The following is an 18,477-nucleotide window of genomic DNA, read 5'->3' on the forward strand; positions in this document are numbered from 1 at the left end:
AAGGAAGGAAGGAAGGAAGGAAGGAAGGAAGGAAGGAAGGAAGGAAGGAAGGAAGGAAGGAAGGAAGACACAATGCAAGAAGGGAGAACAGAACCAAGCAGTAAAAGGAAGAAACGAATAAATCGAAATATTCTGAACACTAATTATATTTTGCTCCAGGGATGGCTGCTATATGTTCTTTATCAATACACATAGTAATAGACGAGCTGGGTAAAGGTTTATATGCATTAATACCACAGGGCAGAGCTCTTATCAGAAACAAAAAGAGATAAAAGGTTGTGTTGTTAAAAATGTGCTCATTTTAAAACGAGCTATTGAGGCCAGTCTATCTAAAAGGTCTTTATAGGCTCATTACTGCATAAGCATCTGATTCAGCTTTCAGCTCCCAGATAGAGCCACAATACTGCAGAAGTTTCTAACCTCTATTTTAAGTGTTAAACTGAAAATCTGTGGATCTTTATTGCATGCAAACTTATAGATGTTATATTGGTGGGATTATAGCAACAATGGTTCCCTATTTGATCATCCTTTCTCCCTAGGGTATAACATCTACCACATACTGATGCTACGGTTCAGATCAGCTCCTCGTTTACTCACAGGGGGCTCAGAGAAGGGAGCCGTCTCCCCCGCCTCGCGGTAAAGCCCAGCCAGCCGTTTGAGGGACAGCTCGTCCACTTCAAGCCCCTCTTTCTGCATCTGCTCATAGAGAGCCTTGGCCGACGGTAGGTCCTTATCCAGAGCTGCCACATGTGAAGGGAGAAGACATGAGTAAAAAATACTGACAAATTCATTTCTATATGTGAATATCTTATTTTTCTTTTACCCAATGCAGAATACATTTGACGCTAAACCTCTTTATTTCTACTGCTCCTAAATCATGTGGAAAATACACTCTGCTCAGATAAAAGTGAAATTTAGGGGCACTAGATGTGAAAGTTGCAGGTCTAGCACCCCTAGTGGCTGATAGTTACACGGTGTGCCTTTAAATATTAATGCACATCACTCCAAAGATACCATATATGTCAAAACATGGTGGTGGCAGCATAATTCTGTGGATGGTTAAAGCTAAATATAAAATACAGCCAGAGGTATGATTGACTTATTTAAATCAAATATATTTATGGCTTGGAATGGTCTAGTCAAAGTCCAGAACTAAACCCCAAGATGAGATTTTCAGAGCCCTTTTGCCACAAAGAAAATCTTTAAATATGCAATACTGGTAGCTCTAAATGCAACTAAAGCTCTGTAAAGCTACAGAGCAGAACTTTCAAAGTCTGACCCATAACATTATATACCAATAATGGACTCAAATTACCTAAATTATTGGTTGGATTATAAACAATAAAAAAATAATATCCAGCATATAATGATAAAAACATCCTTCCTATGGGTCCATCTTACCGTGGCACTTCATCAGGTAGGCGTACAGGATGTCCTTCTCTGCAAAGTCTGGGATCAGGCTCATCAGGTTCCTGATTTTTCCAATCTGTGAAACACCAACATTACACAGACCAATCAGCCAAGTCTTCTCTAGGTGAGGCTACTCATTTTTTGTTGTTTAAAAAAAAAATTGGATAATTTCATTAATAAGATAAAATATTTGTAAGTTTATTTATCATGACTTATTTGAACTACTTTCATTGTACCGACATCTTTCACTGCTCTGGTACAAAAACTCTGGAAAAACAAAAACTGTTACTTGTTTTTCTTCTTTAAAAAAAAAAACAAAACTTTTTTATTATTATTACTATTTACTCTGAGTTAAAATGGTATGGGAAATATCCATGATATCAGTTATGAGCTTCAAAAGACAATAATACTGGCTCAAATTTTCATCCATACTAAAAAACTCTAAACAGATATAGCAACAAAAAACAACCATAAACAAGCTACAGATACTTTTATACTGTACACATTTGAGCAGAAAATGCTAACCCCTGGGCATTTTGGTTATATTATCCATATAGTGTATTCCATTTGCAGAACATATCTTTTCAGGGCCTCAAACTGACCTACAGCCTAATTTACGAATCAATAACACTTGCATTTAAATAAGAAATATCCTAAAGAGTTTTAGAAGCCTATTTCCCAAGCTTTGGTAACTTTATTTTTTACTGAAATGTTGCCATAATAAGCAACTTTATGTGACATATCTATAAAGAAAAAAAATGAGGTTTAGGATACAGCTATGCTAAATGTTGTAAATAAAGGAGGGCTTCAGAGGAAACCGTCAAAGGACTGTACCTGTCCAGGACTCTGAGCCTTCTGAGACACGTAGGACAGCAACACCTCCCTCTGTTCAGCCAGAGCGTTGCAGCGCTGTAACGACACCAGACAGGAAGAATACAGATTAGTTGGATCCACTTCCCCCTTCGGCTGTTTTTACTGAGGTCAAGTCGACTCCAACCTGTGACTTTTCACTAGGTTTCAGTGTTTAAACTCTCAAGCACTTCCAGCACACCCACACATCCATACAAGCACAACAGTCAGGGTTACACTCAGGTTAAAGGATAATTACGGATATAATAACTATTCATTTCTTTGTGAATTTACATCCACGCCACATTTCTCATCAGAAAGCGTAATTATGATCACTTAGTTACATTTAACACCTTTTCTACTAGTCGGCGTAATTGTACACGTCCAGTGAATGTCTCCTGTTCTGCTTTAAAACGTAAAAAGTTCAAAAAGGTAGAGAGAAAAAAATAAATAAAAAATCAGGTTTCACTGTAGCAACAGCAGGCTTCCAATAAAAAGAACCACTTTATAGTATTTAGGTAATTATTACACAGGTATTAAACTGGGGAGAGATGGAAATAATAGGCAGGATTGAAGGGGATTTACACAGAAGCTACATTCGATGTTACATTAGATGACGCAAGTCTGTAGTTATTATATAGACGTCATTCTACACAACATGGTTTTATAAACACACCGAGTCCGCATGCAGAAACCTCAGTCAATAATCTCTGATCCTGTAACTGGATTGAATAAGGATATGTTAAAGTTCAGTAGGAAGAAAAGGGAGTTGTTCCTCCCCACTGTCACTGCATGCAGTCTGAGGAATTGCTGCTGAGTCAACAGCTCAATGAAATCAGCTGGGTTTCCATAAACTAAAAAACTATAAACTGATCTTTCTGGATGATTTGATTTAATTTAATCTAAAATATCCTGAGATGATATGCTGTGAATTGTTATTGAATCACAATAGAGAAATAACCTTATCTGAGCCTTTACTTTAAATAAAAATGTAATAAAAATAGTGTCTGGAAACATTTTCTGATTGACATCAGTTTGTGACTCCTGCTCACATTAAACCTGATTCTAATGCATCAAACTAACAGCTACCGTTGGAAGGTAGAAACATTATTAAACATGACATGTCAGAGTTGTTTGTTCATTCTTATCCTAAAGAGAGCTTCTTATAATGCATGTTTTAGGAGGAGATGCATTAACTCTGCTGCATGGTGCCTGTGTTCTCTTGGCTGAGCATCAGTGAGGTCTGATTACAAGCCAGTCGTAAACTAACGCGTTTCACTCCTTGCTTCGTACAGAATTAAAAGCGAGTGGCCTGCAAGGCTTTTAGCAGCACATAGAATCAAAGCGAGCAGCAGAAGTTAAGGAATCACTGAAGTGGCAGGACAGCTTTAGTACAATTGGGGCAATTAGACCAAGACTACATCTGAAGTAACTCTTCTTCCGTCTCTCGCTCCTTCATCTCTCCTGGAATTTTTTTCCCTCTCCCTTGCCACATTTTTTCTCTCTCTCAGCAGCAGCTGGTCAGAGTGGCCCTGCCGCCTACCCAACTCCTCTCACATGCTGCCTAAAAGCCCAGCGTATCCTGGGAATCCTCCTAAACCACCCAGTCCTGCACATACAGGCACGTAAGCAGCCGCAGACGAGTTCGTTAAGCGCCTTCTTCGTCGCCGTATCTCTGTTTAATGACCGGCCCCATCCCTGCTGCTCCCCACCGACCTCACCTCCTTCTCTCCTGACAGCCTTGTCGTCATTACAGGCTGCTTGCCTACTTAAAAGCTTTTCAGAGTTTCAGTCCTGCTTCACTTGTGATGGGATGAAGGAATTCAGCTGCTACCCTCCAGTGACCCAGGAAGAGCTGCTTGGAGAATAAGGAGGGGGCAGCAAGAAGACAAAATGCGGCACACAGCAGCCTATTGCAGGTCTAACGCAGAATTGAACTGTAGAAACAAGCACGAGAACATGTTTTACACCCATTTTACTGGGTGCTTCTACTTTCTAGGAGCAGAGAGATTTGTCTAACTCATGTTTTAATCATCAACTTAAATGCTGCCTGAAATGTTAACATCAGAAAAGTTAATACTGTTAATGTTTGAATTGTAAACTTTAAGGAAGGAGAATAGCTAGAGATAAATATGTCTTAGAAATGCAATGCTTTAGAGCATTTTTAAGGTTTATTTTAGTTTGTAAACTCATCTGTAAACTACTAGCTGGAGGCTCAGCAGAGGCTCTGTGCTGTAAGCATATGTTAGATGCTTTGAAAATAAAAATGTTCAAAGGGGAAAAGAAAGATTTAAAATTTATTAAAAATTAATTTCTATTCTTTAAATAAAACATGATTAACGGCAGCTGCAGCATCAAGTCGAACCATCTGGAGTAGAAAGTGACCGATGCAAAGGCAGGCTGATATTTTTAACCATTATCATTTTTTCTCTAGTATGGGTATCGGCCGATACGTGCACGTGTTCATTAACACATTCACCAGCTACACGAAGGGCACTGCTGCTCCCTTCATCGTTTCGTTTCATTTGGTATTGTACAAATTTTATTATGTAAATTAGGGCAGAAATGAAAATTGCAACTACTTTAAACCAATATTGTGATTTTATCTTGGTTTTCCTTAGCGCTAACCATGATCATTAAAGTGTTTTGACAGGGTTTAGTTTTTTTTTCATGACTTTGAAAGCTCTCCTGTCCATAGTCCGTTGTTGCAGGACTGTGGAAAAAGTGATAAATTCTACTTTGAGACATGAATGTGCATGCTAGCCACATCTTTCGCTCCCCTTCCCTGTGTCAGCAAATCCACTTAAAGCATTTTACAGCAACCTAAAGGGCTACTGAGAAAAATTTAGCAGCTTACTCTTGTTAAATGTAATTTACCCAAATCTGAGCAGCTCTGCGCTTTGAAATTTGCATTTTCTTAAATTGTGATTAAAAAGCAAATGCAATTAATTGCCCAGCCCTAATGTAAACAGAGGAAGGAAAAGCAATATGGACATCAAGAATCAGCCACAAAATATCAGCAGCATGGATCAGTAGGGCCAAATTTCAAAATAACTGGTATTGGCAATATAAACTGGTGGTTAGGAAGCTGGTATGAACAATTCTCTGCAGCACAAAAAGGCTTCACTTTCTTTTCAGACCGATTCTGTAAACACCTGAATTTCCTCATTGTGGGACAATAAAGGGATTTTCTATTCTATTCTTATGAATAATTTAATATCCACCCATAGTGTTCATGATGCACGCTGCTGAGATGCTAGCCAAGAAGCAAAGACTAGGTATAAATGTTCCTCATTAGGCTGGATGAGAGCAAATAACGCATCTTTATCTGAATGTTAGTCTTAATCTTAGGAAGACTCCATCTCTCATGCAGCCTTCTCTCCACCTTACATCCATTTAGCTTTCTATATTTTCATGTTCCTAAGCCCAGCGAGGAGTCACTGAGCTGTAATGGATGAGCTGTGATGAATAAGTGAAGTAGCACTGGACCAATTTAAGCCCACTTGTCTCAGTAGGTAGAAATTGGATAAGCTTTTCCTCACCTAAATGTGAATCCTGATGAATAACTCAGTGACAACTGAATGGGATCAACCGGGAGTTGAGATAAGAGAGCATTCATCATTTTAAAATGGCTCCTTGGTTTCTTTTCCATTTTTGATTTTCATCTCTTGGATATTATGTTTAAAAGGCATCAAAATGAGAATGCAAACTGTTGGGATAATTATCATTGATGATGTGTGAGGTTTTTAAACCTTAATATTAGCTGCCTGTTGCGTGTCAGAACTGATGTTTTCCCCCAGTATTTAATCTAATTAAGACACTTTCTCTGTCCGGATATACAGCTCTAATCTTCATTTTGTACGTGGCTAATGGCAATATGGGAATGGAATGAGAGCGGTGTCCTTCAGCTAAGAGCAAAGTGTAATATTTTGATAAGGCTGGAGCCATGGATGTCTCCCTGTCTGCAAACCTATATGATGTAAAATGTGATGATGTGGCAGACATGACTTCTATAAAATGCTTCATTAACTGTTAATCGTGACCACTTCCCATGAAGTGAGCACGGCTGGTAAGCAGCTGCGTCCTGTAACTAAGCAACTTCTCTGAGATTATAATCCCTATCAAAATCTGTTTTCCTGTCTCAGGGTTATTTAATACATATACGTTATAAAATGTTATTTAAAGAGTTTGTCCCGAGTGATCTTTTCAGGAAAAGATCCGGAGAAAGAAAAAAGCTTTAAGGTGCAGATACAGAGCCTACCTTTAAAAAAAACTTAGATATGAGTGTTTTTTTCCTCGGCTGATTAATGCATATATTTTCGCCAATTCAGGCCACTAAGAGGTTGTGCCTTGATATCCCATAATGCGGATGTATTGCTCCTCGCCCCGTGATCTATCCATTAATATTTTCTTTAAATAGAAACTTGTCTAACATTTGTTATTTTATTATAGAAATGGAGGAAGAGAAAGAAACATCAGCCTAATGAATCAGTCCCAAAAAAGCAGCAGCGGATACCAGGGATCAGTTTGACTGATGTTAAAATAACCAGTGTCTGCCCTTAAAAAACCCCTGAATTAGTAGATCTCTGGTTGACACCAGACAGGAAGAATACAGATTAATTGGATCCACTTCCTGGTTGGGTACATGTTTCACACATGGAATATCATTTACCACGTCTGTGGTTATTTGGGACAATAACACGTTTTCAACTCGTTATCTTTGCTTTACATATAGACAAACAGATATTAATTTATTATAGGAAGAAAAACAATCTGTGTTAAAACCATAAGAAAGACAAGAAATAAGGGGCAGCAGACGAACATTTTTTGGCATTATCTCAGTTATGGCTCTAGCTGAACAGGTCTTCAAGTAAAACACACTCAAACATGCACTTATACTGTAGCTCAGCCTCAAAGTAGGGAAATAAATAACAAAACCTTTAAAATGTTAATAAAACCAGCATTCAGCTTGAAAGCTCAAATAGGTTGACTTTCTTTTTTCTTTTTAGCCAATGATACTTACAGCCAGCATAAATTTGGCATCCTCCACTTTGTCCATATCCAGCAGCTGCAGGAAGAGATCTGAAGCCGGTCTGTAGCAGGCAAAGTGGTTGGCCAGCCGCTCTGCCATCGCACTCACTGCAGAAGCACATAAACATACAGCTCAGGTCTTATTCCAAACCATCTCTATCTGCCTCTGTTATCTGCAGATCCTTACGTTTGTCCAAAGCTTTGTCGTTTCCAGACTCCAGCACCTTTCTGAAGACAAAGGACATGCTGGAGTTGGAGCCGTTTGGACTCGTGTAAATTCCATCAAACAACTCCACGGCCGACTCCACATCGCCACTGAAAACACAAAAAAGGAGCAGGTTAAGTCACTCCTTGTTCAATCAAAATCACTTTTCAACCTAAACACACAATATCTGAATTGAGCACCAATGTAGGGGTTAGTTAAAGATTTTTTTTACTTGTATGTTTGGTCTGCTGCACCCTATCCATAAGCTACATAAAGCACAATCCAAAAAACAAAACAAAAAAAAAACTGCTAATTTGTAAAAACAGCTCTCAATCCAAAGTACTAGAGATGTAGAACCAGCTGCTAATAATCCCTTGAGTTTAGGAAGCTTTTTTACCCCATATGAGTCTTAAGTGGTTCAATCACCAGCAATAGACAACAGCTTCCCTAGCAGATTATATTTTTCCCCCTTTTTATTTACCACAGTAAAACTGAAAACTCTCCCCTTTAAGCCTGTAAACGCATTCATTGACAACATGCTAATTGATTTACCTATTCCACAGCTTCAGATAAACAGATAAAGGTCCTCTCCTTATGCTTTGATACATAAATTAGGTTAATCCTGTAATCCCTTCATTTTAGGTTAGACTAAGGCTGAATCTCATTTACGAGGTTCTTACCCTACCCCTTTGACCTCTCACCTGCCACGAAAGCAGGCAGCAGTGAAAGGACTCCCAATGGTCACTTCTAGATAAATGTGACTCAATAACTCTGGGTTTCACGTTTAACTAGTTATCAATATTAAGGTTGACTTTATTCCTTATCTTGGCTAAAAACATAATCCCAAATGTTTCTTGCTGAAGATACATTCAGTCAGGAAATACCGAGATGAATTTAAACATACTTCTCATACTATATATATATTAACATTGCTGTAACAAAAGTATTTGCTCCCCTGAGTGTCATCAGACTTGATAATGAAATATTTGGATAGAGTTGCTCAGTCTTTTAAACACTTCAACACACTTTTAAGCTACGCTTCAAACCACATCAGCCTTGGAGGTCTGTAGCTTTCAAAACTGGTCTCTTTGCAAAGGTGCCATCCTACAGAGTCAATGCACTGGATTTTACTGAGCTCCACACTTTGACCCATTCTTACGCCATTAGTGTGGTTAGCTGCTGGACTTTAATGCAGCTGCAGCAGTAAGGCAAATTCAACTCCTGAATCCAGTGGTCTGCTTGGGTAAGTGAACACTTTGGACCATATAGGCTTAACACATCAGAGAAAACATCGTCAAATTATTCCTGTTGCCTTTTAGACAAAAATGTTTTATAAAGAAATGCAAAATGCTTTGTTTCCCAAATGGCTTCTTTGCTAAGAACTAAAAATATGTCGAACAAAGTAACTTAAGGTTATGCATTAAACTATTCTTTGGGTTTGTGATTTTTTTGCTCCTTTTTATTAATAATAATAATGATAAACAGTAACAAAGAAAAATATGTTGAAGCCGTTTCAGTCCTAGCTATACTCCACAGGAGAGATTAAGAAAAAAAAGTGGGTAACGGGGGAAATTAAGAGTTTCATTCTAGGATGCAGCAAACTCAACATGGCTGTATAGTCATTTATAAAAAGAATGATTCTCTACATTTCTTTTTTTTTTTTTTGGGACCAAATTCATTTTTAACATCATATTTCCTGCTGCTTCCTTTTCAGCCTCCCTCTGGGATAAGACTTAATGATTCTCCTGACATATTTTTTTTTTTTGCCGAGGTAAAAAAGCAAAACAAATCTAATCCAACTCAATCTGGCAACCTGAGTTCAGTGCTACCACTTTAAGCTGCCCGCTCGCTCTCCCTGCCCTCGCCAGCAGCCGTGATGAATATTTAACCAACGGTGTGTGCGCACGGCGTCGTGCAGAAGCATGGGAATATATCAACTCTTATTGTTGCGACTGGGACCGTCTGAATAATTCAGCGAGGGGCCCCTCTAAATGTGTCGCCAGGCCCCGTTCCCCGCTGCAGCTCTTAACCAGTCAGCTTGACTCAGATACAGCGGCGGAGCACGTGTCAGAGGCGCTCAACAGCGCCGTTCGCCGAGGTCAGGGTTCAAGCTGACAGGCTAGCGCCGTGGTGTCCAATCGGGCGTAACATCCCTGCACTGTTTTGCACTTCCTGTTGTCCCTACAAGCTGGGTGCCGTTGGAGCCGGGGGAGCGAGCTAATGCGGCAAGTGGCACGATAAAACTTTGATGTGCAGCACGTTATATTATTTTGTTCTCTTTTGTTTAAGCCGCAGCAGAGGAGGATGGGCCCATGAATAAACCTATTATGCTTGCATTTCCTTTTTGTTCTTGACGCCTCAGTCTCACCCTCCCTTTTACTGCAACAGTGTGTCACACCAATTCACTCATACTGGTGCTACTCAATTAATTTACTAAGTTTGTTACAATAGAAGAAACGGTGGACTTTGGACTAGATTAAATAGAACAGTTTTAACTCCACCAATATACACATCTTTCAGTCCTTTACAGTCCTGGTACCTAGTCAATTTGCAGTGTCATCACACAAACTAGCTCAGTCATATTTATTCTGGTGTCAGAGACATCTAACCTGACACAAGAGGTACAAGACACAGAGAAATGCATATTTTTGGAGCCACTAAGTCTGGCTGGATACTCATGCACATTCTAGGTAGGATTTACAGTCTTATTTCATGTAAAGCAGTGATGTTCTTGCGACGGATCTGGCTTTTAAACACATCTTAGACTAGAATAAGAGGGAACTGGTGGAAAGGAGCAACTAAAACAGGCTGGACAGAAAATTCCAGCTTTTCATAAGTTATGTTCAAACAAGGAATCTAATTACCCAGATTCTAACTGTATCATCAATCCTTATAGAAAAAAATGGTTAAAACCTTTAAAAGTCTTAAATTATTACCATGTTATTTTATTGAAAAGAAACTATTATTCCAGCATGTTTAGAAAGCTTTCAACCTGTTGGCCTTACTTAGTGATATGAGCAAGAGCTGTGTTGTTGATGAACACCATGCTGGAAAGGTTCATGTTCGTGCCAAGGCTCCTGACCAGGGATTCCACTTCCTGAATTCCTGCCACATCGCCTTGGTTACCGAGGGCCTGAACCAGTCTGGTGATGGCCAGGTTGGAGGGGACGTGGTCCATCTGGAGCATAGACTTCAGCTTCTCCAGTGCCTCTGAAAAACGACCACAAAAGGTGGGTGAACACGTGGATTTATGCAACGTCTAAGGCCCCAACATGTACACACACACACACACACACACACACACATCTGACTGCTACCTTTGGGCTGGCCTTTTTTGCTAAATGAGATGATGAGCAAACTGCTGGCGATGTCACTCAACTTGAAGCTGGGCAGACGAGACTGGGCGCTTTAAAAAAAAGACGAAAAAGATTTGTTTTCATTTAACATTGTTTGTTTCTCCAAAAAGTACATTTCTACACACAGAAGAACCTCCACACTAAAACAGCATTCCTACACATTTTCTAATGAAGAAAAAAACATTTTCTGACTCAACTTTCCGAATTGCCTTCATGGTCCTTAAACTATATAAAAGAAAAAAAAAGAAAAACCACCAGGATCTTGTAGCATATTAATCAACGGGCAGAAAGGAAAGAAAGCTAAAGAAAAAGATAAAAAAAAAGAAATAAAAAGAAAGGAAAGAGAAAAAAGGAGAAAGGGAAGAGACAAAGAGAAATAAATAAAAGAAAGTTTGCATTGAAACACAGCCTTCATTAGGAAAAGGAATAAGGAGATGAAGAGAGGAGGAATAGACATTAAGCAAGATAAACAAGGAAGAAAGGAAGGAAAGAAAGAAAGGAGAACTCATTAAAGGACAGACAGAACAACAAATAGCAGGGACACAAATGATCGGATAGAAGAAAGGAGAGGAAATCAAAAATAAAGTAGCACAAATAAAGACGAAAGAAAGGAGGACAGCAGGAAGCAACTATACAAAAAGCAAAGACAGGAGGAAGTACAGAGCATTTAAAAGGTAGAACAGGTTAAAACAATTCTAAACTATTTTTCTTATTTTCATGAGCTGGAAAAAATTAAATAAATAAAAAGTTGATTTTTTTTTTTTTTAATCGAACCCATAAAAATGTTTTTATATATAATAGGGCAGAATTTTATTTAGGTATATTTATCCAGTGGTAAAATTAAATTCAAGTTTAACTTGCCAGTACACAGAGGAAGCACAATAGGTCATAACATCTTTGAGTTCATTCTGGAGACCTGAACAACAGAGCGGCAAGTCAAGATTACCGCATAGAAACCTCTTAGTTCCCATCTTTTCATAGATTGGGCACGAACAAACTGCATACCAAAGAGCCATTGGCCAGTAATATATTATACATGCCTGATGTTTGTGATGTGTCTCATTTGAAAGCTAAGATCTTGTTGTTTCTGGAAATATGTGTACACTTTCTTTTAAGCCTGCCCCCACACTTCCAGCAACAAAAAGGGCATGAAAACAAGGTAATAAGTGAGATATTATTAGTTATAGGAGTTTGTGGAGTATAGTTTGCATCAATCTGATTTTTTTTTTTAAATCATTTTACGTACTTATTGATTGATTAAAAAACTAAGATGCATGAACTTCTTTTTTATTCAGTTTTCTAACCCCACAGTTTATCATGAACACTGAAAATTACCTAAACAACAAAGGGGATTTGGGTCTGACAGGAGCTGTTTACCTGATACAAAGTTCCCAGACCTATAAGCTACAGAAAACATGGAGGTGAGTTAAGATAGAAAAGACTGTCAAGGGAGGAATGATGCTTCTCCATTTAAGCTGCAACCATGTGAAAATTAACACCTGAAACATTATCTTTTTTACCCTGCACTCAAATGTACTTAAAGGTTACATAAAACATTTGTGTGTAATTAAGCTACAATAACAGATAGTATTGGTTTGCCCAAACGCCTCAACCTCTTATCTTCATCTTGGATGAAGATAAATGTGATAAATGCTCTAAGAAAGGAAAAGCAGTTATTTATTAAGCGTGGATTGGATCTTTTTGGGAGGGAACAATTCGTCATGCTGAAATGTTTTGCGTTTGGATTACTTGCTGACAATTCTTGCATCAATATGCCATTCTTTTTTTCCAGGTATTTAATTTAGCAAATCGTAATGTAGTAATTTTCCTCTGCGTGTTTGGGCTTAAGGAAAACACACAATTTCTCTATGAGATAATCTTTACAGGGAAGGTAAAAATGAAACAAAGACATTTTTGCGATGGGTTTCTGCACATGTTGCGTGTCTGAGGTCCCTGGAGTGGCCAGAGGTTTTCATCTCTGAATCATGTAATCCAACAAAGGGTCATTTGTTTTTATGAAAATGAAAAAAAAAAAATGTTTTCTTTTTTTTTCTTCTTGACATTAGATCATCCACATATAACTGATTCTACAAGACAGTCCATTATTTCAAGCTCCTAAAGCTGATAGTGGAGTGTACCATTAGGGCCAAATCTGTATAATCTGTGATGAGTGAACTACATACGTGTTGTCTTAGGCTTTAGAACCGTGCAGTATCACATTTAGAAAAGCAAAGGATTGCACAAAAAGAGGGGATAAAACAATGATCTCAAAGACACAAGACAATAGGGACAAAGCCGATTGGTAGCAGGTCTGAACCTCTCATGCTGTGACCCGAATATAATACAGACATCAAGGACTTGATTGAAGTCACTATATATGGTAAGATCCTTAAGTCACCTCTCCTGGTATTAATGGACCTCGATACATATAGAATTGTTTTTTGTGTTTTTTTTACATTTGAAAGCCTGTGTACATTTCTATACATCCACCTTCACTCTGATACCCCTGAATAAAATTCAGAGCAAACTACTTCATTCAGAAGTCACCAAATTAGTAGAGTCGAGCTGTTTAATGTAATCTCTATGCTAATCCATATTTCAGAGGTTTGTTAGAGAACAAGCAGCAACAAGCAAGTTTTGATGATCTCACAGAGCTCTGTTCAATCTATAGTGCGAGAGAGGTAGAAGTTCAGCACAGCTGCAAATCTCACCAAGATATGCCTATGCACTTAAGGGAGATACGGGATAAGGAGAGAATAAATCCGAAAAGGAGTAGAGGCTTTGGGTAACTCTGGAGGAGCTGCAGAGATCTGTAATCCTCAAAAGTGTTTTTTTATTTTTACCTAAAAACTGTAGAAATCACGTCTATTGGAACCTTTGTGGGAATGAATTTCCTTTAATAAGGACATAGAAGCAATCTGAGTAGATAGGAAATAAGGGGATGAATTGTCTAAGAGCTGTTAGAAGCCTGAAACTAGAGTGAAACCTGGAAAAAGGGCCAGAATCATAGTAAGGGAATTTAAATGAAAGCATTTCATGTGTTGGAATTGCATAAACACCATCTAAACCAGGGGATTCCCTGAAGATTCTGTCTACACATCTGCTTCTCTATGATGCACCATGTGTTGCTTTCACATAAAAAAAACAGAAAAAAAATACATTTTGGATAAGCACAAAAAAGAAAAACTGAAATGTGTTTCTATCTGAGGTCTCTTTCAGGCATCCTCCCTTTCTTTCCTTTTTGTTGGCCACTCAAACCTCAATCAAACTTGCCTCCTGCTTTTTTTTTAGTTATCATTACAGCCTTGCAACCAGATTAATCCTTGCGCTCAATTGAGCATCAGGCTCCCAATCCTTATCGCCACGGTGACACCAGGCCAAACGGCACCCGGCAGCTGCTGCGGCGGGGTCAAGCCGAAGATTGGAGCGGTAACAGGGTCACCGCCTGATGAGGAGGGAGGCCCGTGCGAAGTGGACGGGAGAGGGGGCAGAATTATTCATATCAAGTGGGAAAAAAATCTCTGGAGGGTGTCGGCCGTTCACCCTCTTACCCTCCAACACACACTACAACACTCTCACCTTCTCCTTCTAGGGGCATCGCCTTTTAGCCAATGAATTCATCTCTTGCTTCATCCCTTAATCTCACCATAAGCACCCCATTGCTCAATTCTGTCCAGATTACCTAAAACACACACTCACAATCTGAATTAATGCCTATAGCGTCTTCATTATCCGCACCCATGATTAAATCTAGCCCTCTTTTCCTATTTAGCCCCCTCCTTTTTATCTTCCGTCCCTTTCTTACACATTTCCATCTTTCCTTCCCTTTCCTCTCAGCTCATTTCACTTCTCATTAAGAGCTTGGATAAACTATGCTTTTATCCAGGCGGGGAAGCCATAAACCAATTCAAGCAGAGGCTGGAGATGGGTTATCACTCATGTTGCCTCGCACTCGTAGAAACGTGGCTCTAAAATTGATATGATTATATTTGTAATAAAAGAAACCGAGCGCTGAAGAGAGCTGCAGAAAACAGAGCAGGGAAGAGGCTGATAGTGTAATGGATGTTTTTACATGTTTTTCCTTTCTGTACCAATTTAGCCACTGCAGCTCTTTTCTCCCTGTGTGTCATTACGTGATTATCTCTGTGCTTCTCTGTTTTCTTCTGGAGAAAGTAAAAAAAGAAAGGGAGAAAAGGAGATAAAGGAAATGCTGGAGATTACCCAAAACGCCCGACCAGGAGATCCGCTCTGCTTTAAGCTCGGATCTGTTAATACCTCTGTGTGTGTCTGTCCATTTGTCTTGGGGCTCAAAGCTGGGATAGAGCTGCTGGTAACAGGACAACACATGATACATCACTAATTGGAGGAAGATTGACGTTTCAGAACGGGGCTTCTCGGAAAACCAAAAATAATCTGGACATGGGATTGTGTATGTATACCTCGGGCTTAGAGAAAACCATTGTTCATATCCAGCAGCCAAAGTGTGTTAACACACAATCCGCGTTTAATCTGCTGAGGAGCAGCGGTCAAAACGTCATGTGTCCTCAGCAACCGCAGGCAGAGGATGAGAGGGAAAGGAGCAGAGGAATAAACAAGCTGCAAGTTCAGTTTGGTGTTATTCTGCTTCAGCGCCAAAAATACAGAGATGAGCCATCTGTCCTTCAAGGAGGAAAAATTTTTCCCAAACACGTTTTAAAAAAATAACGCGCCCAGGAATATCAAGCCCAACACTCATCTGACATGTCTATAGGTAAAAGGCCCTGACAGAGGACCTGAAGAAGGCATCATCCTATAGTTAATCACCTACTGTATGAAAACTAACCATGTTTGTTTTTCGTGATCTGTTTTCATAGCATTAGTAAGAGATGTCACAACAAATCCAGACACTGAACAAAACAAAGAACCTCAATATCCTTTATATATTTGGTTCCTAAATGTATTAAAGCGTTAAAAAAAATTAGATTTAAAATAATGTTTGTTCAAGCAGGAGGTTTATTTGTGACAGAAGGTGTGAGATGCAGCTGTCATAAGGCAATAAAAAAAAAGCAAAGTGAGGCTGAAGTTAGAAATCAAGCTTCAAGTCCATAAGCCTGGAAGGCCTCTGTGCCATAACCCTAATCTTTAGCTTGCTTTTTTAATCAGGTTTAAGGGAGGAATCTGGTTTGCCCACTTCAAAATGTAACTTTACTTTGAATATAAGATACAAAAAAAAAAATCTAAAACTGTTAAGTGTGTGAATGATTTTACTGTTTAATCTATATAGTTTTTGGTTCTTAATTTTGTTGTATTTATCAAAAGGACGAAAAAAGAATGAAAAAAAAGTAAAAAAAAAAAAAAAGCCTCCATCTCAGCCTACCTTTACCGGGCTTTATTTTGACAGAAAAAATTTGGAGACGAGGTCTAAGATGTAGAATCCAACCAGTAAAAGCAGCTTTGCAGACTATTGCCTCTGCAAATACTGCAAATCAGAACATTTTGTCTTTTTCAAAGCTTTACCATTCCCAATTGACCCTTTAACCTGTTTAACTGCACCTGACTTTTCCTACAGTGCGAGTAGAGACACCTACATCTCCTTGACCATCATGGCGTCCTCAATGAATCCCTGCGCCAACAGAGCCCGGATTACATGGTCATAAGGAAGAGGGGTGAGTGCCACGCCCTTTCTGTCCACCTCCTTCAGTAAGCCCAGTGCTTCTGTTAAAAAACAAAACAAAAACAGGAAAGAGTCATTAAAATAAGTGAGATTCTGTTCGGGTTAAAACTTTTTTGAGATTCTTCTGAATAAAAAGTCAATAACATTCAGGTTTTATTTCAAATGTCATACACAGTTTTAGAGATTCACAGGATAGTTTTTTGACATACAGAAGTTTGACCAAGTTTTCCATCGTTTTCCACATTAAAAGGACATAACTTACTATAGGCTGACAAAGTTGCTCATAATTGTCAATTGAAGCAAAATTAAATAGGTTTAATTTAGTTTCAACAATTAAAAATCTGAGTGTGGGGAATGCACTTGTAATCAGCCTCAGTGAGTCAAGACTCACCTTAAGCTACGGTTACAGCTACATGTCTTATGGGTGTGTTCACCAGCTTTTTGCATCTTTGGACGGAAATATATTTTTCGCAGTTTTATTTTTTCAGCTCTTTCCATCCATCTTCTAAACAAGCCTAACTAGATTCTTATTCCAGACTGGAGAAGAAACCCCTCAGCATGATGCTGCCACCATCATGTTTAACACCAGGGATGAAGTTCAACGTTAGTTTTTTTTTTAAAATAGAGCAGATACACGGCTAAAAAAAGGGAAAATAGTTCCACCTGTGAGTATCAGAGGACTGGGTACAATGGGAAAAGAGCTCTTTATAAGAACTGAAAAACAAATGACCAAAAAGGTATGATAATCAAGTTTGTTCCACTTCCCTATAAGCAACTTTGTAACAGTGTTTTAAATGAAATTGCCCCAGTTATTTACTAAACATAGAAAAGAGCTAAATGAAAGGCGGCTGGATTGGTGTTGCTACTGGATGCATTATAGAGTATTTATGATGCTACAAAAAAGTGCCTCTATTCAGCTGATAGAGCTGCAACACGCTGCTCAAAGAAGATAAGATGAACTGAGAATAATGTAGAGGGACAGCAGATAATAATGCAGAAAACTGGCTTTTCAGAGGGCTTCTCCCCACATTTGTCCAAAATGTTTGATTTAACAGTACAAACATAAAGCCATGCTTGTAAGAGGAAATGCTAGAGAAGAGGAGAGTGGAAGTTTTGGGAAAAAAGTAATAAAACAAAGAAATTCATTATTTTCTTCATTTTTATGTCACATGTCAGCTGCCTTTGTGTTCAGTGGTGTTTCTGGGTCATATCAGAAAACAACAGTTTGACCTCCTGCAGCTTACCTTTGGCTTTACTCTTCTTACAGAGGGCCAGCAGACGGGCCTGGACATCAGCACCCCTTTCAGCTGAAGGCGGGGCTGGTGGTGTCCTGACCTGCTGGGAGGCCGGGGCGGCTTGTTCGTACCATGTCTGCAAACCAAACACAAGAATAAAAACTAAAACAGGGGCTGACGCTTCCATCAAAACACAGCAACGACCATCCAGAAGACGCCTTCAGCCGGCAATGAGCTGCTGTCTGCATGTGTGTACATAGCTGCACGGCAGTGCCGGCCGGGCCCGAGTCGGACCCTGTGATGCTCGCTCACCCGTGCTGCTATGAGGGGAGGGGGTTAAGCTGTGCTGGCTGGGGGCAAATTAGGTTTGGATCCCTGGGGGGGCGAAGAGAAGTGAATGCGCTTTGAAGAGTTTGTGTGTCGGAGCGGGAAGTGTCAACACGAAGAGCCCCGAGGGTCACAAAGTTCATTGCTTCAGGCAACAGCAATCGCTTCCCGTCTCATCACGCATCGTGCTGCAGCAGCGAGCGAACCAAAGGTTCTAAGGAGGAGCATTTCAAAGCAGCAGTCCAGCTTCTTTAAACTCCAAATTAAATTCAGATTCTCTCTTAATTTGGGTCCAGCTGAGCATCAAGCTGCAGCCATATGGTGGCATTTAGCTGCAGGCTAAATTAGTCAGGCATTACAGATTTACAGACAGATTGGGCTGTAATTCCTCTCACCAGCCAGCTAGTCTGA

The 18,477-nt window shown here is 39.3% G+C and overlaps 1 protein-coding gene across 1 annotated transcript in view; it reads right to left on the reverse strand.

Moving 5' to 3' along the window:
• lrpprc (leucine rich pentatricopeptide repeat containing) overlaps positions 1–18,477 on the reverse strand; it is a 72,373-nt gene that overhangs the window by 2,265 nt on the left and 51,631 nt on the right. The window contains exons 29-37 of the mRNA XM_015378212.1: positions 17,749–17,875; positions 16,419–16,545; positions 10,813–10,901; positions 10,501–10,705; positions 7,478–7,605; positions 7,283–7,398; positions 2,245–2,319; positions 1,402–1,486; positions 598–740 (exon numbers count right to left, since the gene is read on the reverse strand). Of these exons, the coding sequence (XP_015233698.1) occupies positions 598–740; positions 1,402–1,486; positions 2,245–2,319; positions 7,283–7,398; positions 7,478–7,605; positions 10,501–10,705; positions 10,813–10,901; positions 16,419–16,545; positions 17,749–17,875 (1,095 nt within the window). The remainder of the gene's footprint in view (positions 1–597; positions 741–1,401; positions 1,487–2,244; positions 2,320–7,282; positions 7,399–7,477; positions 7,606–10,500; positions 10,706–10,812; positions 10,902–16,418; positions 16,546–17,748; positions 17,876–18,477) is intronic.

The sequence above is a fragment of the Cyprinodon variegatus genome, unplaced genomic scaffold (assembly GCF_000732505.1).
Source record: "Cyprinodon variegatus isolate N-32 unplaced genomic scaffold, C_variegatus-1.0 Scaffold166, whole genome shotgun sequence".
NCBI lineage: Eukaryota > Metazoa > Chordata > Actinopteri > Cyprinodontiformes > Cyprinodontidae > Cyprinodon > Cyprinodon variegatus.